The sequence below is a fragment of the Panthera tigris genome, chromosome X (genome assembly GCF_018350195.1).
Source record: "Panthera tigris isolate Pti1 chromosome X, P.tigris_Pti1_mat1.1, whole genome shotgun sequence".
In the NCBI taxonomy this organism is placed as follows: Eukaryota; Metazoa; Chordata; class Mammalia; order Carnivora; family Felidae; genus Panthera; species Panthera tigris.
The window spans coordinates 109,204,722-109,231,469 of record NC_056677.1 but is presented as its reverse complement, the minus strand read 5'-3'; the positions used below and the strand labels follow the sequence as shown (position 1 = coordinate 109,231,469).

Genomic DNA, 26,748 nt, shown 5'->3' with positions numbered 1-26,748 from the left:
GGCTCTGTGCTGACAGCAGAGAGCCCAATGTGGGGTTTGAACTGTGAGACTGTGACCTTAGCCGAGGTCAGATGCTTAACCAACTGAGCCACCTAGGCACCCCTTTGAACAACTTAAAAAAATTGCTTTTAGGGGTGCCTGGGTGGCTTGGTCGGTTGAGCGTCCGACTTCGGCTCGGGTCATGATCTCACGGTCCGTGAGTTCGAGCCCCACGTTGGGCTCTGTGCTGACAGCTCAGAGCCTGGAGCCTGCTTCCGATTCTGTGTCTCCCTCTCTCTCTGACCCTCCCCCATTCATGCTCTGTCTCTCTCTGTCTCAAAAATAAATAAACGTTAAAAACAATTTAAAAAAATTGCTTTTAATGTTTATTTATTTTTGAGAGAGAGAGAGAGAGAGAGAGAGCAAGTGGAGGAGGGGAGAGAGAGAGGGAGATACAGAATCTGAAGCAGTCTCCAGGTTCTGGGCTGTCAGCACAGATCCTGATGCGGGGGTCGAACTCATGAACCATGAGATCATGGCCTGAGTCGAAGTTGGACGCTGAACTGACTGAGCCACCTAGGCGCCCCTGAACAACTTTTATAAAGAGTTTCCCGTCATGAATTATTTGGGTAATTAAAAACATGAAGGTGGAAGAAATAGTAGCTCCAATGACTTATTTGAGCAGAGTAATTCTTGTCTGGGGTGCATGTAGACAGTCACTCAGGGTTTGAAGGACCCTAAGAAGAACCCAGCCATCTGTCTTGCCTTGTTCAATGACAATGGCTGCCATCTCTTGGATACATCTTCTCTGCCAGGTCCTGGAAAATGTGCTTTACATACATTATCTCTCTCCTTTCTCATGCATGTTTTACAAGATAGTTCATTAGTATCATTCCCATCATACAGAGGGAAAAACTGACGCTCTGGAAGGCTAAGTACTTGCCTCAGTCCAGACAGCTAGGAAGGAGCAGAGCTGAGATCCCAATCTCAGTCTGACCGCAAGGAGCACGCTCTTTCCAAGACAGTGCCTGCTTCTCCAATGGTCTTATTGATTGTCAGGCTGATAGAAGTCAATGTATTGTGATTCATTCATTCATTTTAAACTGAGCTTTGGGGAGGGGAATCCTCTGAGTTCCTCACACCTTGGTGAAAACGAGTGTTCCTTGGGTTACCTTCCTCTCCCAGAGATGGTGCAGGGCACTTTCAGGCATGGGTGGGCAGTCTAGGAGACAGGGGTTGACAGAGAAAGGAAGATGCTGTGTCCCAGAGTTGGCTTGGACACTTCTCAAAGTTCCCCAAGGGTGGCTGCCTGCTTAGGGTGATTCAGTGTCTTCCTGGGGGCTTGGCTCAGCCTCGCTCCAAGCCACAGACTTTATTATGTGGATTCCAGCTTGCTGTCAATATGATCCCCGTGTATAGACTATACTAATAACCTTGATGCAAGCACTGTATACATAGAAAGTGAAATCCAATTCCTGCACAGAAGATTCCAATCCTCAAGGCATAAGGGCCAAGCCATCCATCGAATTGCAAAAGACTTAAAATGGAGGCAGCTGATTCCGAGCCTGGACTCGACTGGGAACTCACTGAATACAGGAGAGAGGGAGCCCGACACCTGACCGGGAGTCTTCAAAGCTGACTTCCGGGGAAGGGGATGGAAGGAAAAAGACCTGCTCGGAGCACTCTGGTGCTTTGGCCTTTGGGGAGTTCTTATATTATTTTACATGAAGAAGAGTCCGTAAACATTCCTAAGAGGGACCTCCGCCTTCTCATCTTAGATCTGGTTTGGAGGTACGAAGGGGGTTGGTGTGTGCACAATTCAGCCTGAATGTGTTACCTTCAGTTCTTCCATGAGGATTAGACTGCAAATTCTAGTGTATGATAGAGCACAAAAGAGGTTGGGAGAATATGGAGAATAAAATAACGTCTTCGTGGTGAATTTTTTTATATCTTAGTAATTCTCCCTCATCGGTTGATGAAATTTGGCTGTATCAGCTTAATGAGTTTTTGACAAATTTACTGTAGAAGAAAGAATTTTTTAGGGGCGCCTGGGTGGCTCAGTCAGTTAAGTATCCGACTTCTGCTCAGGTCATGATCTCACAGTTCATGGGTTCTCGCCCCACGTTGGGCTGTGCGCTGACAGCTCGGAAACTGGAACCTGCTTTGGATTCTGTGTCTTTTTCTCTACCTGCCCCTCCCCCATTCACGCTCTGTCTCTCTCTCTCTCTCTCTCTCTCAAAATAAATAGACATTAAAAAATTTAAAAAAGACTTTCAGTTGAGATGCAACATAAAATGTCTCCGTCTAGGATGTCATGGTGTGAGCATATGAGTAGATGATAAATCACATCTAGCCGTATTTCCAGATTGCAAACAACAACAACAACAACAACAACAAAACGGTCTTGTCCTGCATTCTGCACTTGCACCGTCCTGGCAAATAATTGCTCTTGCTGTCCTCGTTCTTAGTTTGCCACAGCATCCTGGCATCTCAGCTGGCCGAAGATTTGTCCTCCACCAGAGGACCAGAAACTGTTCATTTGGTAATTCATTGTCTGGTTCTCTTCCAGAAGACTCTGGAACGCCAAATGTCAGTTTCTGCCTCGACTTGCCACCACACCGTTGGCAGGATCGTGGAACTACAGAAACGTTTAGGCTGAAATGCCGTGTCTTTTATTTTACTTGAGCTGTGTCTATCCTGCTCTCTCTTCTCCCTGCAAAAAGCAGCTTACCGACTTGGACTAAAAAATCACCTGTTTGTTCTCCAACAGGGTTGTGGATGTTGACACAGACTGTACCGTGCTCTGATGGCCCGTTCTCTGAGAACGTGGACGATATGTCTGTCGGAGACACTGGGGTACCTGGTGGGATATAATCGGTGGGTAGACAGCACCATTTTGGGTCATAAATTGTCCGGTAAGGGGAAAGCTCGTATCTCTTGAGCACCTACCCTGGGCCAGATCCTTTGTGAGGTGTTGCCATCGCCCCATGTTGGCATGGGTGCTGGCGGGGGGAGGGGGGAATTAAAGGAGTCGTCGGCAGAGGCAACTCCACGCAAGCTGTGTGCCCTTGGCCGAGTCCCTTCAGCTCTGAGAGACTCCATTTCGTCATATATAAAGTGACGGCAATGACAGCTGCCTCGCCGAGTTGTTGGGAAGGTCCAGGCAGGGTCTGTGAAAGTTATTTGGTAAACTGAGAAGCCTTAGACCAAATATGATTGTTATTGAACACTATGGGAATTTAAAAAGAAGAAGAAGAAGAAGAAGAAGAAGAAGAAGAAGAAGCAGCCGAGGTTCCAGCCTTCCAGAAAGTTATTCCTTAGTAGAGTAGACAAAGTTGCTTACGACATTTCCAAAAAATAACATCAGATGATGTGGGTGAAATCCCAAGGTTGTGGATGTATTGAGTTGCCCAGTCAGCAGTATCTCCACCTCTGCTTCCCCTTTACTGAAAACGTTCAGGCTCTGGGCGCTCGCCCTCAGTCTCCCTCAGTGCCCTCAGAGGACGTGCAGGTGCACACACGCATGTGCAGACAGGCATACGTGCCACAACCTTTCTCTGCCCAGCTCTCCTGCCTAGGACGAGGATCCTCTGAGTCTCTTGAAATTCATTTTGGGACAGGATGTCTCCTACTCTCTTGCTCATGCCCGGATCTCCCGGAGCTGGCTGAGGATCATCAGTGCACGGCACTATCACAGCCTGTGAGGTTAGACAGATTTGGGTTCGAGTCCCAGCTCTATGACTTCCTAGCTGTGTGGCTGTAACTCCGAACCCCGGTTTGCCTACCGGTAAAATACGTACCGCAGAAGGGGCGCCTGGGCCGCTCAGTCGGTTAAGTGACCGACTTCGGCTCAGGTCATGATCTCGTGGTCTGTGAGTTCGAGCCCCGTGTCGGGCTCTGTGTTGACAGCTCGGAGCCTGGAACCTGTTTCAGATTCTGTGTCTTCCCCTCTCTTTATCCCTCCCCTGCTCATGCTCCGTGTCTCTCTCTCAATAATAAATAAATGTTAAAGGAAAAAAAAACCATCCTGCAGAAGTAACTACCTCGCTGGGTTGCTGGGAGTGTTACTTGAGGGAGGGTCTGCAAAGTGTTTGGTCAAGTGCCTGACACATACTAGGTGTTCAGTATGGGAGCCGTTCTTTGCACTGGTTGCTAGGCATTTGGGGGTCAACCTCCAGGAGACGTTGCCATGGCCATCCCTGATCACTGTGCACAGCGCCGGAGCTAGCATCCTTGACAACGTGTTGCCCTCCTCTCAACCACCCCGTTCTGTTTCTAACTCTTCATTCGGCCATACCGACCACATTTTGTCTCTTTTCATTGGGGATTTGCACGTTGCCCTTCTGCCTCAGATAAAGTTTCTATAAGATGACAGCCATAAAGGCGGCTTTCTTCAGTGGAGATGAATGTGCAAAGTGTGTTTTACCGAGGTCCTCCCTCCTCCCCAGGCTGCTCTAATGTAGCTTTCTGCATTTTGACGCTATTTGGTGAAACGTAGATTTTGAAAATATGTGCGTACAAAGCAAGGCCTTTTCCAGATTTCGTTATCGAGTCCAGTCTCAGGGCTTCTGTAGCCTCTAGTCTGGCTCTCTCTTATTAAAAATTAATTTTCATTTAGTCTGTGACATGTATGATTTCTCTAAACTAATTTTCTTTTTTCCTGGGTTATTCCCTGTCAAAGCTGTTTGAATGACAAAGAAATGCCCTTCCTGGGAGCAACATTGGCCTCGAGGCTAGCTTCCTCCAAATCCTTCATGTCGGTCTGAGATATAATTTTTAGCTCTTTATTTTATTCTTCAAAACTCCCACGGGGATCAGCCAGGAGCTCAGCAATGGGCCTGTGCTTCTCTTACCAAGACCCCAGAGTACAAAAACAAGTGGGAGACTGAGGGTCAGACAATGCTATTCTTGCTTTTTAAATGATCATTATTAAAACCTACCTAGGGCTTTTGTGTCACCTGAAGTCAGTTTTGACACTGTCCCCCGATCTTTTGGTTTTGACTTTATCTTCCTAGTCAGTAGAAGCCCAGAAAGCTTACTTGCACGTTTCTGTCTCACCCTTTCCATCTAAAGAAGTTTGCCTCTCATTTAAGTCCTGCTTTTTTTTTTTAAGTTTATTTATTTTTGAGAGAGACAGAGACAGTGTGAGTGGGGGAGGGGCAGAGAAAGAGGGAGAGAGAGAGAATCCCAAGCAGGCTCGATACCACCAGCACAGAGCCCGATGTGGGACTCGAACTCACAAAACCATGAGATCATGACCTGAGCCGAAACCAAGAGTCAGACGTCTACACGACTGAGCCACCTAGGCGCCCCTACGTCCTGCTTTTCTTGACTCAGCTACTAGCTGCGGGATCATCTCTGGTAGTGCATTTGTGCCAACAAGAAGGCTAGAGGGCGGCGTCCCTCCCCAGCACTTCTCATGAGCTAGCACAGCTTGGATCACAGAAAGCTCCGGCTGGATGGGCCTCCAGGGTCATTGAGTGCAGCCTCTCATCTTACCAAGGTCAGCAACTAAAATCCCAGAGACATCAAGCAAGTAGCGCCAGGTCACACAGCGAGCTAGCGGCAGAACTGGGACTCAGACAGACATCGTTCTCTTTGCACCCAGCTTGGCATCTTTCCTACTCTGCCACCGTTACCTGGTGCTGACAGCCCAGGGTTCCGGGGGTGGATGCCCTTGCCCCCCTCTGCCACCTGCAGGGTGAACCCAAAACTGACTTGGTTTTCAAGCTGACTGCTGTGGTTCGACCAGCTGATCACATCCAAACTGCTCTGGCCAGATCCACCGTTAAGTTTGGAAGGGCAGGGAGCTAAGAACTGGTGTCAGTATTGTAGAGTGGAACAAAGCGAGTACAACCCGCTTCTCCTCTCCACCTCAGCATCCCAAGCATCTCTCCCCGCCCTGTTAGACAGCTGGCCCTAGAGCAACATGGGTTTGAACTGTGCCAGTCCACTTACATGCACATTGGAAAAAAGTTTTTATTTATTTATTTATTTACTTATTTATTTATTTACTTACTTATTTCGAGAGAGAAAGAGAGAGAGGCGGGGGGGCGGAGAGAAAGAGAATCCCAAGAAGGCTCCACGCTATTAGCACGGAGCCTGATGTGGGGGCTCGAACTCATGAAACCATGAGATCGTGACCTGAGCCAAAATCAAGAGTTGGTCACTCAACCGACTGAGCCACTCAGGTGCCCCGGCAAATTTTTTACGGTACAGTACAGTAAATATATTTTCTCTTCCGTATGATTTTCTGAATGACATTTTCTTTTGTCTTGCTTAATTTGTTGTACGAATACAGTGTAACGCATATGACAGGTGCCTGGCTAGCTCAGTCGGAGGAGCATGTGACTCTTGGTCTTGGGGTTGTGAGTTGAAGCCCCGAGTTGGGTGTAGAGATTACTTAAAAAAATAAAAATCTTAAAAAAAAATACATATAACATACAACATATGTGTTAATCAAGTGTTTATGTTATTGGTGAGGCTTCTGGTCGACAGTAGGCTTTTAGTAGTCAAGTTTGGGGCAAGTTAAATGTTATTTGTGGATTTTTGACTCTGCATGAGGTCAGCGCCTCTAACCCTCATGGCGTTCGAGGGTGGACTGTACATAGTATCCCTTACTATGTAGTTCATGGCATCTCACTGGAGGGATCATTCATTAGGGCTGTCTTCCTCTTCCTTGTGAGTGTCTCCTGTTAGGGGTCTTGAGTCCATGTTTTAATCTTCAGTACGATTAAATGGATCAGAGGTTTTCCTCCTCCATGGGATACAGGCCAGGAGAGCACTGAAGACGTACAGAGAGGTAGGGTAAGAAAAAAGGAGCATATAAATAAATGGGATGGGGTGGCAAAACCAGCCTGGGTCACAATTAGGCCTATCACCTGCCCCCCATGGCCAGTCATTAAATATATGTATGTTTCTATTGTGGAAAACATAAGAGCTCAGACCACAGATACTCAGAATTAAAAAGGAAAGGGAAAGGAACATTTCCTGAAGATCTACTTTTCCTAAAACTAGACCCCGTGCTCTCAGTCGATGACAATCCAGTGAGGTGGCTGTCATTGGTCCCATTTTCCTGGATGAGAAGACTGAGGGCCTGGGTGATATCCTCTCCAAACCTCTGTTCTTTCCTTGTTAAACAACAACAACTACAACAACAACAACAACAACAACAACAAAAGTCTTTTGAGATTGCATTCCTCTTAAGCAGCATTCTGAAGGTACCCGGTCAGGCTATTTTATGAGTGCAAACTGAGGCGCAAAGAAGGTGAGTGTCTGAGGAGGTGAGTTGAGCCTGTCACCTGTGGCTGCCAAGCCCTGGATTCCATAGCTGTAAAGGCCCTGCCTGTACGACCGACTGTCCCAGCAGCGAGAAGGGGGAATCTACCAGTTAGTGAAATAGTGGAGATCCCTCCTCAGGACATGGGCAGTTGTTGGTCTGCACGTTCCGCGTCCACTATGACCCCCGGCCAGGGCTCATCTCGCCTCTGCGACATGCATTCACGTCGCACCCCGAACGCGTACATGGCACATTCTCCTCTTCTTTCATTCCTCGAGCCCCGTGGTCTGTAAGGCTAATAAACAAAACGCAGTGTTTTGTCGGGGGAAATTGGCTGGATGTTGACAGTGATGTATCCAACACACCCAACCTGTTTATAATATTAGAGCTAAATTTCAGAACAGCACTTTCTTTTTTTTTTTTTTTTTTTTAACATTTATTTATTTTTGAGAGAGAGACCGAGCACAAGCAGAGGAGGGGCAGAGAGAGAGGGAGACACAGAATCCGAAGCAGGCTCCAGGCTCCGAGCTGTCAGCACAGAGCCCGATGCCGGGCTCGAACTCACAAACCTTCAGATCCTGACCCGAGCCGCAGTCGGACGCTCAACCCACTGAGCCACCCAGGCGCCCTCCAGAACGGCGCTTTCATTAAGTACTACTGCTCACTCAAGTTTTGGAGTGAAACGAACTGACTTGATAGTTTGCATGCCTTCAATCTTTGTGACAAAAATCGCCTATTATTGAGGGTATGAACGTTTTTTAAAAAACGAGAGACAGCTGGAAAGACAGGGCAGAAGAGAACGCTCAGGATAAGGGGAAGTGCATTTCCTTAGATTTCCTTAGTGTTTTATGCTTTCTATCAAGAGTGCCAGCACTTTCTTTGACATTACATTTTCACTATTTCTGTTCTAATTTGAACAGGGGACCCTGCTGTCACCCCTATAACAGAGGCCCGGAATAAGTCCAGCTGCTGATTGCCTGGTGGGACCTAACAATGTGAGCGTCACAGACTCACATCATCAAGGACCAGGCCTATGGCTTTCCCTTGAGATGAGGCGCTGAGGGTTTGGAAGCACTTTGGCCCTTGAGGAAGACAAGAAATCACGTGCCTTAGAATTCAGAGTCCGAAAAGTGCCTTTGAATCACCACATCAACTTTGCCTTCTTACAACCAGGGAGCTGAGTCTGAGAGACAACAAGTGGCTTCCTCACTCGTTAGTGGCCGAGTTGAGACAAGAACCCAGACCTCTGGACTCCCGGGGCCGATGTTCTTCTAACTATCCCCGCTGCCCTCACCAACTCCAGCCACCAAACGCATGTCTGGAAGTGTCCTGCTTAGTATGCAAGCCGGGCTGACCTTTATGCTCTCAGAATCATCAGAGTTTTGTGGAAACCGTGGAAGGATGGTTCTGGAAAAATAATGAAAAGCCAAGCACGCTGTGGAGACAAACAGAAGCCCTGCTCAGACTGCAGAGTCCTCCGCACCTTCCAAGTATTGAATCCCAAGTATATGCACACACGTAGAAACTCAGGCTGGTCTAAGAAATAAGGAGATGCAAAACCAAAGACCTGATAAGGCAGCCAGGTCTTTCCCCCTTCCCCCTCCCCAGCTCCAAAATAGGGCTGATTCCAGCGGAGCAATATAAGGATCTTTGTTATTCAGTTCCTGAGAGGAACCGGCTCCTGGGAGGTGGGTCCAGCCCTGGACTGCAAGAGGTCTTGGAACTTCCTGCCGAGGCCAGGCCTGGCCTCAGCGGAACATGGCTCAGACACCGCCTCTTCACCCCAGGAAGGGCCCTCTGAGATTTGTGGGGCCCCCTGCTCCCCTCAAAGACACTTCCTTCCACTTCTAGGAGCCCTGATGTGTGAAATCCACCAGAGAGACTGATTTCTTTTTCTTACAGCATGAGGTGGGTGGAGGAAAGGCTTGTAAATGCAAATATCCTCCAGGAAGCTGTTGTATGCATTCATACTGGATCTCAGAAACTGGGCTTTATAGCCCCAAACTGGCCCTTCTTTTGTTCTGCGACTACCCCTCTGCCTGCCTCTTTCTCTGAGAGTCAGACTGTAAGTGTGTGCGTGTATGTGTGCACACGCAGGTGTGCGTGTGTTCCTTTGCATGATCTGAAAGAGTAAATCCTGATTCCACTCCCCCCTCCCTGTTACCGGTTACCTGCCCTCCCCGCATCTCTACCCAAGGCACTTTGCCCTGTTCCAATCCCAGAAACTCCAATTAGTTGCTGGAGGCATGAATGTGTGACCCATCAATTTCAGAATTGTTTTCCTGGGGATCCAAAGAATGCCATTATAATAGTGCGATGGCAGAGGGTTCATCATATGGCATCACGAGGAGAGCCACCTGCTGGACTAAAGAGGCTGACTGTTGTAGGTGGCCAAGGAGAAGGAAGGGACAGCCAGCAAGCCAAGCTCCTGGGCCACTCCCAGGGTTTCGCACTCCCCCGGGGCTCAAGTCCACACCCATCCTCAGGGGGAGCAGGCATGTCCCACAAGCCTGAGCGGGGGCAGCAGGGGAGCTCTTGGGAAGCCAAGATGTCTACCTTGTAAGCTGCTGCATCTGGCTCCGTATACAAGTCAGCGTGTCCCCCTGGAGCCCTGGGACAGGTAGGATGCCTGAAATGCAAGATTCCCCCCCAAATCCTTCATGCCTGGAGCCGGGCAAAGGGTCCCTCACTGTCCCCAGTAGGTTTGGGGGCACATGGAAGTCCAGCCAGGACTGGGGAAGTACGGGGGTGGGCATGGGTAGGGGGCACAGCTCTGAGATAGTCTGAGAAGGACCCTTTCCTTAATTGGCCTGTGATTCCGTGGGCACATCCGAGCTTAGAGCAGCAGGTAAACACAGCAGGTAAAATTGCCCCAAAGGTCATCCTCACAGTTACCCAGATGGTTAAAAAGGAGGAATTAGTCTGATTTTACAGAAGCAGAAACTGAGGCTTAGGAGGGGCAAGTGATTATCTCAGGGCTGCCCAGCAAGGAAGTGATAATTCTCAGACCAGTGCTTGCTGTTTTGCTGCTGCACAGAGGGATCAGATATTCTGACAGAGATACTGGGAGAGCCTGTCCCTGGTGGGACTTGACCCTATTCCCATACTCACCTCACTATCCCCCCTACCTCAGCCCCGACAGCGACGCTCCGAAACACTGCTGCCTCCCAGGTCCCTTCAGCAGTGGGACTAGACAGAGTGGGCATTTGATCACAGAAACATCAGTTTCTGATGTACCTGATCAATCAGATAGGAACAGTCTGAGTCCTGAGTTCCTGGGGACCTTGTCCTGAAAGGACATCTCCTCTTTCCTTGCGAATCCTTACATTTGCGGTCCTTGCGGCCAAAAAGAGCCTTTGAACACCAGGGTTTGGGGAATGGTCTGTACTTATTTATTAGAGGAGGTGGTGTCAGTGTCAGGAAATGGGCTGGATAGTGCCTGGTTTTTTGGCTCCAAACCCTGAGGCTCTGCTGTGTGACCTTGGGCAAGTGTCTTTCCCTCTCTGGGCCTCAGTTTCCTCATTTATCACATCGCCTTGGATTAGACGGCCCCACTCTGATGTAGGATTGAGCCATGTACCTTTCCTTCAATAAACCTCATAGGAATGAAGCCTTCCTGTAGGCACGGGGCTGGATGCCGGGGGTTCGGCAAGAAAAGAGGAGTAAGGGTGAGTCTCTGCTCTGCAAACGCTCAGATTCCCATCCTGTAACGGTTTTTTTTTTTTTTTTTTTTTTTTTTTTTTTTTTGGTCATGCTTTTCCTTCATGCTGACTTACCTTTTCAGAAAATGCCCCCGCTTCCGCTGGAGAATGGAAATTGGCAAAGAGAGAGGGAAAAGGTCCAATTTGCGCCTTTGCTATTTTAGGGGCGGTTGAAATCACCAGCCAAAGTGGAGTGATGCGCTCACTGGAGTGACCTCCGTTCCCCAAGATAGGAGAAAACCCAGGTCCTCTGCTCGTGAAGTGGCTTGAGCTCTTAGGCGTGAGGCATTATTACATAAATTCAAGCTCGCTGCTGATCCTTAGTACCCTGAGTTGCCTGAAGGGGGGAATGGCACTGCCTGCGTGTGCAGCCCGGGCGCTCGGGCCGCCGCTGCAACCGGAGCGAAGAGCGCCCGCCCGCACCACCTGTCCCCGCCGGCATTCCAGAGTAGAGGCCGAATTGGCAGCGAGCCGGCCCGGATCAGTCGCCGCCTCAGTCCTCGCGGGCCCTCCTAGGGGTGTGTCTCGCGGCTTCAACTCCCAGCCGCTCCTGGACGAGCCCCCAAAGGCGTCTTCCTCCCTGGCGGGAGCCGCGCGCACCTCTCTCTTCGCGCTGCTGCCCCGAAGCCGCCGCAGGCGGATGCACGACCTCAGGAGACGCTGGGACCTGGGCTCCCTCTGCCGGGCCCTGCTCACTCGGGGCCTGGCCGCCCTGGGCCACTCGCTGAAGCACGTGCTCGGCGCGATCTTCTCCAAGATTTTCGGCCCCCTAGCCAGGTACGTTTTAGGCGAAAGCGGGACTCGCGCGCCCGGCTCGGAGCGCGCGGGAGCCGCGCGGGGAGGGAAGGCAGCCGCGAGGGGAGGGCAGGGAGCAAAGTTCCAGCCGGCCGGCGGCGGCCGGGCTGGGGGGCTCCGGAGGGGCGCGGCGCGCTTTCGGCCACGCTGCGGCTCCTTCCCCGCCGTTCCGCGGGCACCGGCTGCGCAGCGTCTCCGCTCGCGAGTCGGGCCGCCGGCGGACTCGTCCCCCCGGGGGAACCCCGAACGCCGGGCGCGGGGCTCGCTCGAGGCGGCGGCCAAGGTGGGCGAGCGGGCGCGGGCCAGTGCGGGGCTTCGGGGCGCGCGGCGAGGGAGCCCCGCGAGTCGGGCGGGCGGGGAGGCGGCGGCGTGCGCGCCCAGGGGACTGGGGGCACAGGCACCGGGGAGAGTCCTGTGGGCGAAGCGGGATGGGGATGGGAGCCACCGTGAGCGGAGCGAGACGTGCGGGGGCTCGGCCCGGGGGTGGGAGTTGGGGAGTGGGGCGACCGAGGCGAGCGGCGTCCCGCGGGTACGAGACCCCGCGACACGGCTCCGGAGAGCTCCGGCGGGGGGAGAGGGCAGGCGGCCAGCGGGAAGGAGTCGGGGGGAGGGGGGTGTGCGGCAGGAGCCACAGCGCTGAGCCTGCCGGGAAGGAAGGAAGCGGGGAAGGGCGCCGCCGCCGCCGCCGCCGCCGCCGCCGCCGTGGAGTACTCGGTGTGGAGGGGAGGGGGAAAGGGGCGCAACGGCGGCGCCGGGGGGGAGGAGGCGGTGCGGGCGCACGGCGAGCGCGGGCTGAGCTGCGGGACTGACGTAACGAGCTTGGGTTTCCCCCAGCGTCGGGAACATGGATGAGAAATCCAACAAGCTGCTGCTGGCTTTGGTGATGCTCTTCCTATTTGCCGTGATCGTCCTCCAGTACGTGTGCCCCGGCACAGAATGCCAGCTCCTCCGCCTGCAGGCGTTCAGCTCCCCGATGCCGGACCCGTACCGCTCGGAGGATGAGAGCTCCGCCAGGTTCGTGCCCCGTTACAATTTCAGCCGCGGCGACCTCCTGCGCAAGGTAGACTTCGACATCAAGGGCGATGACCTGATCGTGTTCCTGCACATTCAGAAGACCGGGGGCACCACTTTCGGCCGCCACCTGGTGCGCAACATCCAGCTGGAGCAGCCTTGCGAGTGCCGCGTGGGGCAGAAGAAATGCACTTGCCACCGGCCGGGTAAGCGGGAGACCTGGCTCTTCTCCAGGTTCTCCACGGGCTGGAGCTGCGGGCTGCACGCCGACTGGACCGAGCTCACCAGCTGCGTGCCCGCCGTGGTGGACGGCAAGCGCGACGCCAGACTGCGACCGTCCAGGTGAGTGCGCGCCCGCGGCCGAGCAGGCCACTGGAGCGCGGGAGCCGACGTGGGCCCCGGCGGGCGGAGGGCGGGGACGCGCTGCTGACCGCTGCCGGCGCCCCTGTGCGCACCTCGGGGGCCGGGCGGGTGCGCCGGGCTGGGCGGGCGCCAGACTCCTTGGCGCGCACGCTCGCGGCGCCGTGGCGGCCGCAGAAAGCCCGCCCGCTGCGGCTCGGGACGGCTAGTCGGTCTGTGGGCGGGTTGGCCTGCTCCGGGGCCCGGAGGGCGTGCGGGGTGAGCGGCCGGGAGGCCCCTAACGAGCGCCCCTCGGCCGCCGCCGGGACAGGGTACCGCACGCGGACTCCGCACCGGAGCGCCGGGAAGAACCGGTCTCTGTGTGTGGCGTCCCTGAGTCCCTCCTCTTCTTTCTCTTCTTTTCTCTGCGCCCCGGTCCCAAAGCCTCCCTTCTGCCCTCTCGTCCTTTTCCCGCTCCGCATTCTCCCCCACTGCTTCTCTCACTTCCTCTATTTGCCCTTCTTTCTCTTGCTCCTGATCTCGTCGGCTCCTGGCCCTGGCTCTTGCACTTTCCCTCTTCCTCACTTTGCTGCTCGTTCTTTCTCTTTTACTCTTTCTGGTTTTTCTCTTTTTGCTTGACTTCGGCCACTCTCCTCCTTTGTCTCCTCTGGCTCTGCTCTTCCCGGGCGACTGGGTGACCCTCTGCCGCTGTCCGGGGACACCGGGGAGGGCTGGTGGTACCCAGGTTGCGCCCCTCGCTACTGGCTGCACTGGAGGCACCCGCAGCGCTTTGAGAGTGAGGGGGCACCGTGCGTGCCGAAGGGCGAGCTGGGACTCTTCCCTGACCCCATGTGGGGTTCAGTCTTGAAGAACCCCTCCAGATGTACAGATCCCGAGCCCCAGCGTGGGGGGCCGGCAGCCCACGTGCTGGGAACCGGGTCTGATGCGGAAAAAGGTGATTTATGAAGTCTGTAGCCAATTGCTTTTGAAGCTAGGGCATTTTCCTCCATCCAGCGGCGATGCCCAGTTGCTGGAGGTCATGGAGCGCCATAAAAGCGGGAGAGGAAGAAGGGCAGGTTGGGCTGGAGTTGCTCTGGCCAGGGGTCCCATTCTGCCACTGTCCCCAAAACAGATCTGGGCTGGGGCAGGGAGCCCAGGGACTGGACTGGGTGAGTCTAGTTGCCAGGGGGGCCCTGGACGGGGTCTTTGGGCAGGCGGGGACAAGGCTGTGCTCTCTGCCTCCCCATCAGGCATCACGGGTGGGCGGGGGCACTCCAGGCTGCTGTTTACATTAGCTGTGTACCTGGGAGGCTCCCAGCTCCCACTCCTGCCTCCCCAACCCCCCAAGCAGGGTACTCCAAGTAGGTGCTTTGCAGACACTCTTGCAATGCAACAGCCAGTGCAGTTTCTTTTTTCTAGATGCAGGCAAATGGAGCCCTCTGACTTTCTGGTCACCATTGAATTTTGAAGAGACCTCACCCCGCTTCATTGTCCCTTTCCTCAGGCTACAGTGTCTTTTCTTGAATGCTGGGATTCTGGCAGAATCCGTTGAACTTTCACTGCCTTAACAGGCCTAACAGATTTTTTTTTGTTTTGTTTTGTTTTGTTTTTTTCAATCCTAAGCAAACCTTGGTTCCAGGAAGGTTGCCACCTCAGTCCATTGTGGGAGTTGTGTAAGTCATTGCCACCATAGGATTCTGGTGTTCAAGAAGATCCCAAACAATTTGGCAATATCGAAAATAATCTCACTTGCTGGTGGAGCTTGTAGGTGTAGTGAGGGGTGGTGATATTTTAAAAAAAAAAAAAAAAAAAAAAAAAAAGCTCTTTAGAGCAAAAATAGAATCCCACAGCCATGACTATATCCTGAGAAGTAGAAATGAGGTCTTGGCCACTATGGAAGCCATGGTTCTGTCTAGAGCTCCACGGGGCACATGTGCCTTTTGAAATCCTTTTGGACATGTAGGTCAGGGTGTGACATGATCTCTAAGCGCACCTTTCAGATGTGATCCGGATTATATCTTTTTTTTGGCAGCCACTGTCCTCTGGCAGATCCCTTCAGAAATTTTCCTTCAGAAGTTTTCCGTAAGATAACCAGACCCCTCAAGGGGAGGGTTCACCCTCTGGGATTGTCCCAAATCGAAGCAAAATTATCTGAATGAAATGAGATTTTCTTGGTGGTAGAAAGGGTGATACCACAGTGCCATCTAGTCTAATTAAAGAGGAACCACTTTTTAAAGAGAGTTATTGGCTCTCACAATATTTGCACAAATTAAATAAAATTTGTTAGAGAAACACACTGCTACCCCAAGGGCACCTTTTTACTTCACTGATTCCTACCCACTTCCAGAAATCTTCATCTTAAAGAATAGGGATAGCTCGAGGGTTCCAGCATTTCCCAAGGTGTTGATACATCCCTGCCTTCAGGACCAGTTCAGTGAGTTCTGATAATCTCCAAGAGGGAAGGTATGCGTAAGTGTGTGAGTGAGAGTGTGTGTGTGTGTGTGTGTGTGTGTGTGTGTCTGTGTGTGTCTGTGTGTGTGTGATGAAAATTTAGACACGGGCAGCAGTGATGCGTGGGGGTGAAGAGCTGGTCTCAGGAGATGAGAGTCAGCCATGAGGACTTCCTGTGTGGAGTGCTCTTCTGTGCCAGCTGCTGGTCTCTGTGCTCCCCTGAACTGAGGAGAACAGCAGCTCTGTCTGTTGGGCCTGGGAGTCCCGACACCTGGGCTTCAGCTTCAGGCCCGCCACGAACCAGCTGTGTGACCTTGGACCGGGGCCTGTCCAAGCCTCACGTATGGAGAGTGCGTCGCACTCTGATGGACCTTTCACATCCCTTAATCTCTGGCATGTCACTGTAAACTTGCAGTGTCCTTGGGAAGGGGGCAGAGTGGGCAAAAGTATCCCCGTTTGTCAGATGAGCGTGAAGCCAAAGCGGGTGAAGGACTTTCCCAAGGTCATGGAGCTCTTTAGTGGCACAGTGGGAACCTTCTTCCAATTCTGCCTGCTCTGTTGGCCGTGTCTTGATGAGCAGGGGATTGGCGCAAACACGGTGAGGGACTTCATGTTAGTCACGCCCACGGAGTGAACGCTGGATAGATGGTAACCGATACCGTTGTCACCGACATCATCGCCGTTTTCAGTAACGTTACATGTGTGAGTTTGGACGAGTGGAGCAGGGTCGCCGCACCCATTGGGAGGAGAACAGATTTGTAGCTCCCTGAGGCTTTTAGCTCAGCACCAACGAGGGCCACTTTCTGACTCGCAACCATCTATCCACATTAAGGGGGTGGGGAGGGGGGAGGGGCCATCGTGCCTGCGGGCCGGGACCCTGAATCCCGCTCCCACTGCTACTTGTGCTGTGCTTCCCTGCCTCGGCGGATGGCAGGGTGCTTGCGTGATATGGGAACGGCTGTGAGCACGCTGCCTGGCGAGGACAAAGAGAATGCGTGGCTGGCAAAAGGCTCAAGTTGTTTATTGAGAATAATAGTTCTCAAAAAGAAAAAAAGAAACAAAAAGAAACGACTAGAAATTGCATTTCATGCATCTGTCTGCCAATATGTTGTTTGGGGTCAGAGAAGGGTCCCGCTCATTCTAGAATTTCTAAGACCTTTTTTTTTTTTTTTTTTTTTTTGAAAATGCACCAGAGCATTCTTGCTTCCCAGCTGTTAAGACTCCCGAATTCTGCAGGCTCTTCTCAGGCCAAATCCCCTCTGTCTGTAGCCAACTCCAGTGCACCACTTAGTCTGTGGGAGGAATTCAGAACTGGGCACAGGGAACGTGCGCTGGCCTCATTTTTCTCTGCCAGGTACCGTGGCGGCTGGCACACACGGGGCGGCGGGAGGGTGCAGGGGCACAGATGAGACGCTGTGGCTGGTGCAAGTCAAAGAATCCGATCGCGATTTTCCTCTTGCATCCTCGACTTCTAGTGTCTCTGAATCTTGCAGGGGCCGTACGGAAGAGTAATGAACTGTCATCTAAAATCCAGTAGGGCATCACTGACAGGAGAAGACTGAGAGGCACTTACAGGGAGAAAAGCTTTCTTTCGCTTTCCGTTTCCTTCAAAAAGGTGGCTCTGTTTGGAAAGAGCCGCGTCTTAGCAAGAACTCCGTGGTGCCTGTGCCTACTCATGCCTCACGTGCCCAGGCTCCCACTCCTTCCCGTTCTGGATCCTGCGGTGAGGCGGGATGACACGCGGGGCCTTCGGGTGCCAGGTATGGGGCGAGGGGGCGAGCATGCATTTCTTCAGCTGCCTTTGAAAAGACCTGTCAGAGCCTCCCACCTCCTTCGCAGGAGAAGGGGAGAAGCTCGGTATCACACGTGTCGTGGCGTGGACGGCAGTCATGTTGTCGGAGTCCCGACAAAACTCTTCCCTCCTCAGGGTAAAAAAAGGGCTCTTTGGGGTGAGCATTTCTTAACCGTAATTTTCGATCAGTGGTGCCGTGTGGCAAGAAGAATGTTAGCGCTTTGCCTTTTACAGATACCTGTCGTCAACTTCGGTAGTGGGAGGTGACACGAACGATTAGTCATCTTTTCCATCGTTATTCATTACGCAAAATTTTGTGAAACTGCCCATTATCTTCCAGGGAAGGCACGTCATTCTTGCTGTCGCAGAGCTTACAATAGAACGAAATAATTTGGGAGTTTAGACATTTAATAAAGGAGGGGGATTTTGTTTGGAAACGATTTGAATATCTGGAATGTCTTTAAAATGGCACACCTTCGCAGGAATATAGCAAAACGTGGAGAAAAGTCCATCCGTTTATGTGAAAGTTGATGTCTAATCAGCAAACTGTGAAGTATCATGACCTCTGCACAGTGCTAGCAGTTGGGGGAAATTAGAGCCAAGACAAAGGCTGAAAAGCCAAGGCCACCATCTTTAGCCACAAGTCCGTAAAGATTAGAGGGTAAAGTGCAGAACTGTGTAGTACAGACAGGTCAGAGTTGGGGGTGGGGTGGGGGAGGGCTTGTCATTTGGAGCAGGTCCACCCCCCCCCCCCCCGCCCCCGTAGAATGGGAGGTTTAACCAAGACGCTTTCTCAGGCCCATTCCTTCCTGAGTAATGAGGAACAGGCCCGAAACAGGAGAGATGTATTCAGGAAGGCGTCTGGGAATGAGTGGGTTGTATTTAGAAGAAAAGAGGCATTGTGGGTGGGCATGGCATCCTTCTGGCATCATGAGGTTCGGCAGCCTCACCTAGCCAGGGCTGGCCGGAACCGAGAAGGTCACGGTCGGGGAAGGGTGAAGGAGGTGGGTGGGGGAGGCCTCATTGTTGACGTCCTGGAATGGTAGTGAGGAAGTTGAACCCCAGTGACGAGGAGAAGCACTTGGGTGGAAGGAATGTAAAAAACACAAAAGGACATGAAGGGTGGAGTCCAGCTGGATGCATCTTCTCGATGTCTGGAGTGGAGGTAGCACCAGGGGTCAAATCGCAGAGCTCGAGGAGGGCATCTAGTTTGGGTTGGAGGGCGCTATACCGAAGAGCTGTGACTGGTCTATGTGGCCTAGATGTCTAGTGGCCAGGGCTTATAGGGAAGGGCAAACCACTATGGGGCAGATTAGGGCTTAGTTGTGTATGTGGGAGTCTGTGAACCCAGTTAATCTGATTTCACAATTGGCATTATTATTTAAATGATAGCTGCAATTCACATGTGGGGCTCTCAGCCAAGGAGAAGGATGCTTGAATAGAGGAAAAGATAGACAGTTATGATTACATAAAAACGAGAACTGTTCATCTGTCAAAAAGTATCCAAAATGGAAAGGCATATGTCAGACTGATGAAAATATGCACAACAAATAAAACTGACAAAAAGATGACATCTTTTCTGTATAAAGGACTCCTACGAATTGATTAGAAAAACAAAGAATATGACCAGACAATTTACAGCACGGGAACCACAACTAGTTGACAGACATGGAAACACTGTTTAGTCCCACAAGGGTGTGGTAAATATCCTAATTCTCACACGTTGTAAGTGGGCGTGTGAATTCGAATGATTCTATTGGAAATAAGTTAGATAATATAAACAGAGAACGTTAAAAATATTTATTTGTTTGACCTATAATTTCTTTCCTGGGATTTTACTGAGAGCCGTAGTCCTGCACACAGTTTTCATTCATTCACTCACTTATTTACTTATTCACTTTTTAATTCAATAAATATTTATTGAGAGTCCCCCTATCACTGTGCTATGTGTGGGGGGCACTGTCAGGAACCGGGCAGATGTGCGTGGAGAGGGAAAGACAGATATGAAACCAACACTTAATGACTTAAAATTGTTGAGAAATACCGCGGGCGGGGGAAGTATAACGTGATATAATGGTACACTGGAGTTCTTTATAAATGCAACAAATTGGAAAAATCTGGACATCCACATAGAGGAGAATGGCTCAAGGAATCTCAGTGCATCCACTCGGAGGATTATTACAAAATCATTTAAATGTCCTTTCATAGAGTATGGAAAATTGCTAGTGATTTAAAGCTAAGGGAACAAGAGATAGACAATTATGGACCCATTTAACTACAGCTATGTTAGAGAGAAGGGGTGGAGAGCGGGAGAGGGAGGGAGAGAGAGTGGGAGAGAGAGAGAGAGAGAGAGAGAGAGAGAGAGAGAGAGAGAGAGACAAAACATCTTCCCATCCCTCTGAATCTGAGCGTAAAAGACAAAGATTGAAAGAAAAATACCAGGATATTAGTAGATCCATTAGTGACTTATTCTTACTCTGCTTCTCTGAAGGTTTTGCGCTTCCTTTATGAGTATGCATTACTTTTATAATAAAAGTAAACATTAACAATTTTAAAAATGGTGTTGTATTTCGGCTGTGGTAAATTATACTCATGTCAACCTTTTGGCTCCTGAAGATCGTGGCTGGCTATTTCATTAGCCTCTTGATATCCGGGGAGTTCTTAATGAGGAAAGCAGTTTCAGCTAAATAAACTCTCAGACTGGAAGGCAGAGGTGAGGAATCCGCTCAGTTGATTTTTTTTTTTTGATGAGTGGCTGTTATCATATGCTAAAGACACCATGGAACTCTTACACTCAGTACAGTATAGAGATATTTGAATGGATTGCTCTTGTTGTTTCTCTGTTTAAAAGTTAAATGGAAGGGCGCCTGGGTGGCTCAGTCGGTTAAGTGTCTGACTCTTGATTTTGGCTCAGGTCATGATCCCAGGGTTGGGCATCGAGCCTTGCGTAAGGCTCCATGTTGAGCATGGGGCTTGCTTGGGATTCTCTTTCTCTCTCCTTCCCCATCTTTCTTCCCCTTCCCTGTTTGGTCTCTTTCTCCCTCTCTCAAAATAAGTAAATAAACGTTAAAAAAATAAAAGTGAAATGGAACAGGAAATTAATAGTGGTACACAACTGGAAATAATAAGACTTGTTCGGCTCAGCCAGAGCCACCCAAGATAACCTAGACTCTGAATCTTCATGAGCCTCTTTCCAGGTCAGCTGATGCCAGAGCTAATGGTCTGGCTCAAAGAGTCCAGTCCTGGGGCTGGTGAAGGGCTCTCGTTCCAAAAATCCACAACTGAGAGCTTCGGTCAGTTAGTGCTCATGTTGTCCTCATCCAAGAAAGGAAGGGAGTCCTCTTTGCTGGGACAGCCTGCTCGCAGAGCAGTTTTCCTTCATAAGAGCATTGCCCCCAGTTGAATAGAAATTAAATTACTTACAAATTAACTAATATACTTAGAAGTGAAATTTAGGAATTCTGAATTAAGTTGATTAGACCACTTCATTCCTCAGCTGCTGCGGGTATCTGAGGGGCTACTATATACAGTGAGGTGCATAATCTTAAACTGTTGAAACTCCACCGAAACTCCATTCTAGGTACCAGCTATTTTGACAGTGTAAAGAATGTGCTTCACAGCTGAAAAGCCGATATCGACATTTGGAGACAAATAAAAGAAGATATTTAGTCACTGAGTTTAGAAAAAAAAAAGGGAGGGGTGGGAATGTTCTCTTTTCCATTAAAGCATAATGAAGAATCCAATTGATGGTATACGTCTTCTCATACAATGCCTTTGTAAGCTTGCAGAAATATTTGTCCAACTTGAGTAAAATATTTATTGGCAAAAGAGCATTTCTAGTTTCACTGGGTATTGGACTTCACAGATTATTCCGTTGGTCTTATTGCATCCCATTTGTTATTTCTGCCATTTTGCCTCTGAGAACAGTGTTGAAGACTTTGACACATTTCAGAGCATTACACTAAATAAATCTGTCTTGCACATTCTACTGTGCTTTTTCTGGAATATTATAAATATTCAAATGTAGGCACACTTGCAAATTCAAAATAAAATTCAATACATGCAAATTCTGCATAAATTCCATATTTATAACTTAGCAATAGTTATGAACTTGTTATCCTATGATATAAATATATCAAAAAGGAGCTCATGGGAATTACCAATAAATATATTTTTCTGATTAAACTGTGGATTCTTTTTTAGTCACCATTTAAGCTTCAATTCTGGGATATATTATAAGAGAATAATTTGCACTTCATTTACTCTGAATTGTCAAGAATCATGTTCTTCCCCGATGTAAATGTCTGCAAAAAGGACTTCTTATTCAGTTTGATTGCTTTTTAAATTTTACCAGCAGAGATGCCCTAGTGAGCCTAAGAGAATTGGTCTGTTTCTTGTGAAGAGTTTAGTTCTAATGAATCACTTCCATGCACTTTTCTGAAGGAATATAGGGCAATTGAAATGTGTAATGCATTGATTTGCATTCCTTGCATTAATTGACTTTCTCCCATAACTATACTAATAAAGACAAGTCTTCAGTATAGTATCAGCTCCGATTCACTGATGGATATCATTGGACTTTTGCTAGCTTCCTACAGGAGAGTGAATGCCGCAAAGAGGGTTTAGAAATTGACTAGGGTGACCAGGTTATAGACAGGAAACTAACTCAGAGATACTTCAAAAAAGTCCTTTGATCTTGGCAGCCAGCTTCTCAGTTAATGTAATAAATAGAAGTTGACTAAACTCACCAGTTGAAAGACCTAGATTATCACATTGGATGAGAATATGAACTCCAGCCACGTGCTGTGCATAAAAGACAAAGCTAAAACATAAGGATACAGGTGGGATTGGAATAGATGCACTCTGCCAATACCAACCAGAAGAAAGCTGAAGTAGTTCAGTTGATATCAGATGAATACCCTAAATGAAAACCTTTATTGCGGATATACGGGATCACTGAATAATGGCAAAAAGTTCCATTTTCCGGATAGCAATTCTAAACTTGTATGCACTTGATACCTTGTTTTAAAATATATAAAGCACAAACTGACAGGGCACTCGGGAGATGTTGTAAAGTCTGCTGATCTCTTTCAGAAATCGACAGATGAAACGAACAAAAAAAAAATGGGTAAAGATACAGAGATTTGGTTAACAAGCTCAGTGTAATGGACCTGCACCCAATTAAAAAAATGCACATTCTTCTCAAGCACATATGGAACAGTTGCAAAAATAGACCATATACTAAGCTGTAAAGTTAGTCTGGAAAAACTTCAGTGAGTAAATATCTTACAGACCATACTATCTGACCAGGCAGTGCTTAGTCATTGGATGTTGTAATCAGTTAGGCAGGAACAAGGGATGAGACTCTGAGTGCATGAGAAGGAACTAGTAGCTTGATATATTTGGAAGGGTTGCCAATTCTTCACTGACCACATCAGGTTTCTTAATTCACATGCAAGAGTGTAGAACTCCAAGACTGGCAAAGAGAAGTGCTGGAAAGTGATGGTTTGACCCAGGTAGGTTGGCCTGATTTTCCCTGGAGACCTATTGATGTTTTTGGGTACCTATTAAGACAGGCCCTATGCCAGGGGCATAACGTGTATTTTTCTCATTTAATCCTAAAACAACCCTCTAAGGTAGATGTTTTAAAAATCCATTTAAAGATGAAAAAACAGAAAATTGGGCCCAAATCTACCCAGCCAGTCAATATAGGAGCTGACAGTTTAAAAAGAATTAGGCCACTTGGCTTGTCTCATATGTTTTAATGGCCACAAAACTTTGAGACAAATCTCCAGAAGCCTCTACCCACTTTTTGGCCATGTCTGTTGTACGAGCTAAATAAAATCGAGACTTGTTATCTGATATCTTTTCAAAACATCTAGAAAGTTTAATCAGAATTACTCTTTAAAGGTGAATTCTGCAGCTTTTTATGCCCCTTCTTAAATGAAGACTTAGATCTCCAACAATAAAGAAAGTATAAGTAGATATCCAAGATATTGCAAGTGCGTTTGACACTGATTTACAGAGAAGAATGCAGTTTTAGGGGAAGTAAACAAAGAAAGGAGTTATGCTAGAGGAAAGATTATTTTCAGGTAAGGAAAATGAGGACCTTAACTGTATTTTAATTTATGCCCCATGCGGACTTAAAATATGGTGCACACACTTGATAAGATTTGTAAGAGGCCAAAACATCTTAGTCCTTCGGGAATGTTGGCAGTTGCCTCATTAGCAAAGTCACTTGCACCGCTCTGACTGTGGCCTGTTTCTATAAATGACCATCACTTTTTGCCCTGTGTCTGGCCTGTGTAGACACAGCCTTTGGAGGGTAGTGTGAATGAGTTCTTCCAGATCAATTCACATGGTCTTGAAACATGAAATCCAGTGAAATGAAGATACTTTCTCTCAAAACCAAGTGAGGAATCCTTAAGCCTGCTCTTATCCCGGGGGCTCATCATGAAGATAGGAGTGACCATTCTCTCTCTTTCGGAAGAGGCTGCTTTGGAAAAGAGAACATGTGAATTAGCCCGGGCCTACCAGCCTGGCAGACATGAATGCGGGCGGCCAAGAAATTAGGTTGACGGCATTGAAGGATGGTAAAAAGATGCCCAGTGTAACCAGAGGCCAGGGTGACCTTGGAGTGATGACCACCTCAGCAGGTAACTTACAGCCGAGACTTTCCGAAGTGGAACATTAACTGGCACGACATCCTGAAGGTCGAAAAATAGAGCCTATTAGCCAGATACACTAGATGCAGAAATACTTAGTGTTTTTGTGATTGGTTTTGCTTAGGGTCGTGCAGTGTGTTCTAGGAGTGAAATAGGCCAACTCCGACTCATGAAAGCAACGTTGGGATGAAGCATTTTGGGGTGAATGATGCGTAGTAGGCTTTTATGAAAACTCACTTCAGTACCAATTTTAATGGACATGTAGAAGTGATTTTATGCATAAACACACCATAAGATTACTGAAAGACAATTACTCTAATATGTGACTGTGGACCTGAAGCAAGGTATTTTTAAAAATAGTTTTGCGTTATTGAACAAAATGGCCTGTGCGTTATTTCTCCTTGAAGGTAAGGATCCATGCTTAGCATCCACCACTCTCACTTTGTTCTTTGTGACTTGGAAGCAAATCAAAAGATAAAAAAGATATCATTTCAGCATTAGTATAGCATTTTACAATCTTCTGGCAGCATTTGTATTTATCACCATATGGGTGTACGTTAAATCTGCATATCTCCCTCTCATTTATATGTTTATGAAGTTATAAAGATATACACATGTGCACACAAAGTAATTAAGCAAGTGATATGTGTTTGACAATGTTTGGTGACTTAATGCCAATTAGAGGGGGGTTAAAAAAAAAAACCTTGCTTTTCTAATCCAATTGCTTCCATGCTTTTTGGTGTATGCACTTAAGGACAGAATCCATTTAAAGTGAGGAGATTTGCATACGTGCAGCTTTGAGCGAGACTTCTATTTATTCCAGATGGCCTTGAAAAATTATACCGAGGGCCTCAGAGACCTGGATGTCACGAGATCCATTAGGATGAGACTGAAATCACACTTGGGTTTCCAGCACTTTCTCCTGTACGAGAAGGGGGTGTGCTTTTGATACGGGGGAGGCTGAGGGTATGTCTATGGCGTAGCTAGACTGTTCAGTGAAGCCCAGTGAGCTCAGCTCAGCTCAAGGAGGGAGTCCTGTGTTGCAGGCACCTCATCTACCCTGCTTCTAAGAAAATGGCTCATGATTTTCCAGAGTTCAGCAGAATGCCAAGTTAAAGGCTGCAAGCACAGAAGTGAGCAGTTACACGGACAGTCTCGCCTTTTAAAAAATACGGTTGCATTGGAATGGGCAAGTTTGCGATGCCCCCCATTGAATGTCCTTTTTTGTTTTCCTTTTCAAGCATGGTGATTATTCCTTGTGGGAAGTCTATGGTTCTAGTATCTAGGGAGGGTGTGGGGTCTCAGGCTGTGACCTTTGGCTGGGAATATCTTCTCTAGAGAATGTCATAGAGGTCTTGCTTCCGTGATGACAGCAGACAGACCAGGGACCACGAAAATCCAGCTCTTCTGGTTTGCTGGGGTCTGACCCCGGGATGTAGCTCTTTCTGGTTATTGTAGGGGAGCTCTTGTATGTAGCGAGCCTGCTAAGATGGAGAGATCTGAGTGCCACAAAGCCCGAGGGATGCACAGCTATATCCTTTGGCTCTTGGGCTCGGAGTTTGGCTTTGCACAAGAAACCTAGAAGGAAGAAAAGAAATGTTCTCCCATAACTTCAAGCAAGTCGAAATATTCAAGAAATGGTAGGAGTTCCAACTGAAATGTCAGAAGCTAAAACTGGGTGTGAGAAAGAGAAACGCTATTGGGGGCAAAAGATAAATTATTGCCATAATTATTTTTTAATGTTTTTTGTTTATTTACCTACCCCGAGAGACAGAGGGAGCGGAGAGAGAGGGACAGAGAATCCCAAGCAGGCCCCGCACTGCCATCACACACACAGCCTGACACGGGGCCCGAAACCACAAACCACGAGATCACTACCCGAGCCAAAATCAAGAGTTGGACGCGTAACCGACTGAGCCACCCAGGCGCCCCAATTATTGCCATAAGAAAATGACAGATTGCCCCTGAATGACTTAGCCGCCCCACCCCCCAGGTTTAGCTCTGGGAACAATCAGCTGTACCCACATCTTCTTTAGGGCCCTAGAGACAGGCAATAGCACCACTTAGGTCTTGGGGCCACTGGTGGCTGTCAGTGTGGAGTTCTGGGACACCATGGTCCAGCTGGATTGGGGTGAGAGCTAGTTTGGGGTGGCTCTGATGATTCAGCATAATTCACTCGAGATTCATCCAATCTTGCTTGTACCAATAGTTTGTATTTTTTTATTGCTGAAGATTCTTCCTTGGTTAGTATGAACCATACTTTGTTTAACCACTGATCTGTTGAAGGACACCTGGACTGATTCTAGTTTTTGGCTATTATGAATAAAGCTGCTATGAACATTAGTGTATAGACTTCTGTGGGATGATCAGTGTTCATTTCTCTAGGATAAATGCTCAAGAATGCAATTGCTGGGTCATTTTGTAATTACGTGTTTAGTTTTATGAGAAACCACCAAACTGTTTTTCTGAAACGGCCGTATATCATTTCACATTCCCAGCAGCAACGCGTGGCTGCATCCCAATTTCTCCCTATCCTTTACAGCATTGGGTGTTTTCACTGTTTTTTATTTTAGCCATTCTGATAGGTGTGCAGTAACATCTCATTGTGGTTTTAATTTACCTTTCCCTGATGGCTGATGATGCTCAGCGTTCTTTCGCATTCTGACTTGCCATCTGGGCGTTGGTGCAATGTCTGTTCATGCCATTTGCCCATTTTCTGATAGGATTGTTTCATCT

The 26,748-nt window shown here is 48.8% G+C and overlaps 1 protein-coding gene across 1 annotated transcript in view; it reads left to right on the top strand.

Annotated features, from left to right (window-relative positions):
* The first annotated feature begins 11,308 nt into the window (after positions 1-11,308).
* HS6ST2 (heparan sulfate 6-O-sulfotransferase 2) overlaps positions 11,309-26,748 on the top strand; it is a 287,910-nt gene continuing 272,470 nt past the window's right edge. Inside the window, exons 1-2 of the mRNA XM_042975078.1 lie at positions 11,309-11,736; positions 12,589-13,107. Of these exons, the coding sequence (XP_042831012.1) occupies positions 11,309-11,736; positions 12,589-13,107 (947 nt within the window). The remainder of the gene's footprint in view (positions 11,737-12,588; positions 13,108-26,748) is intronic.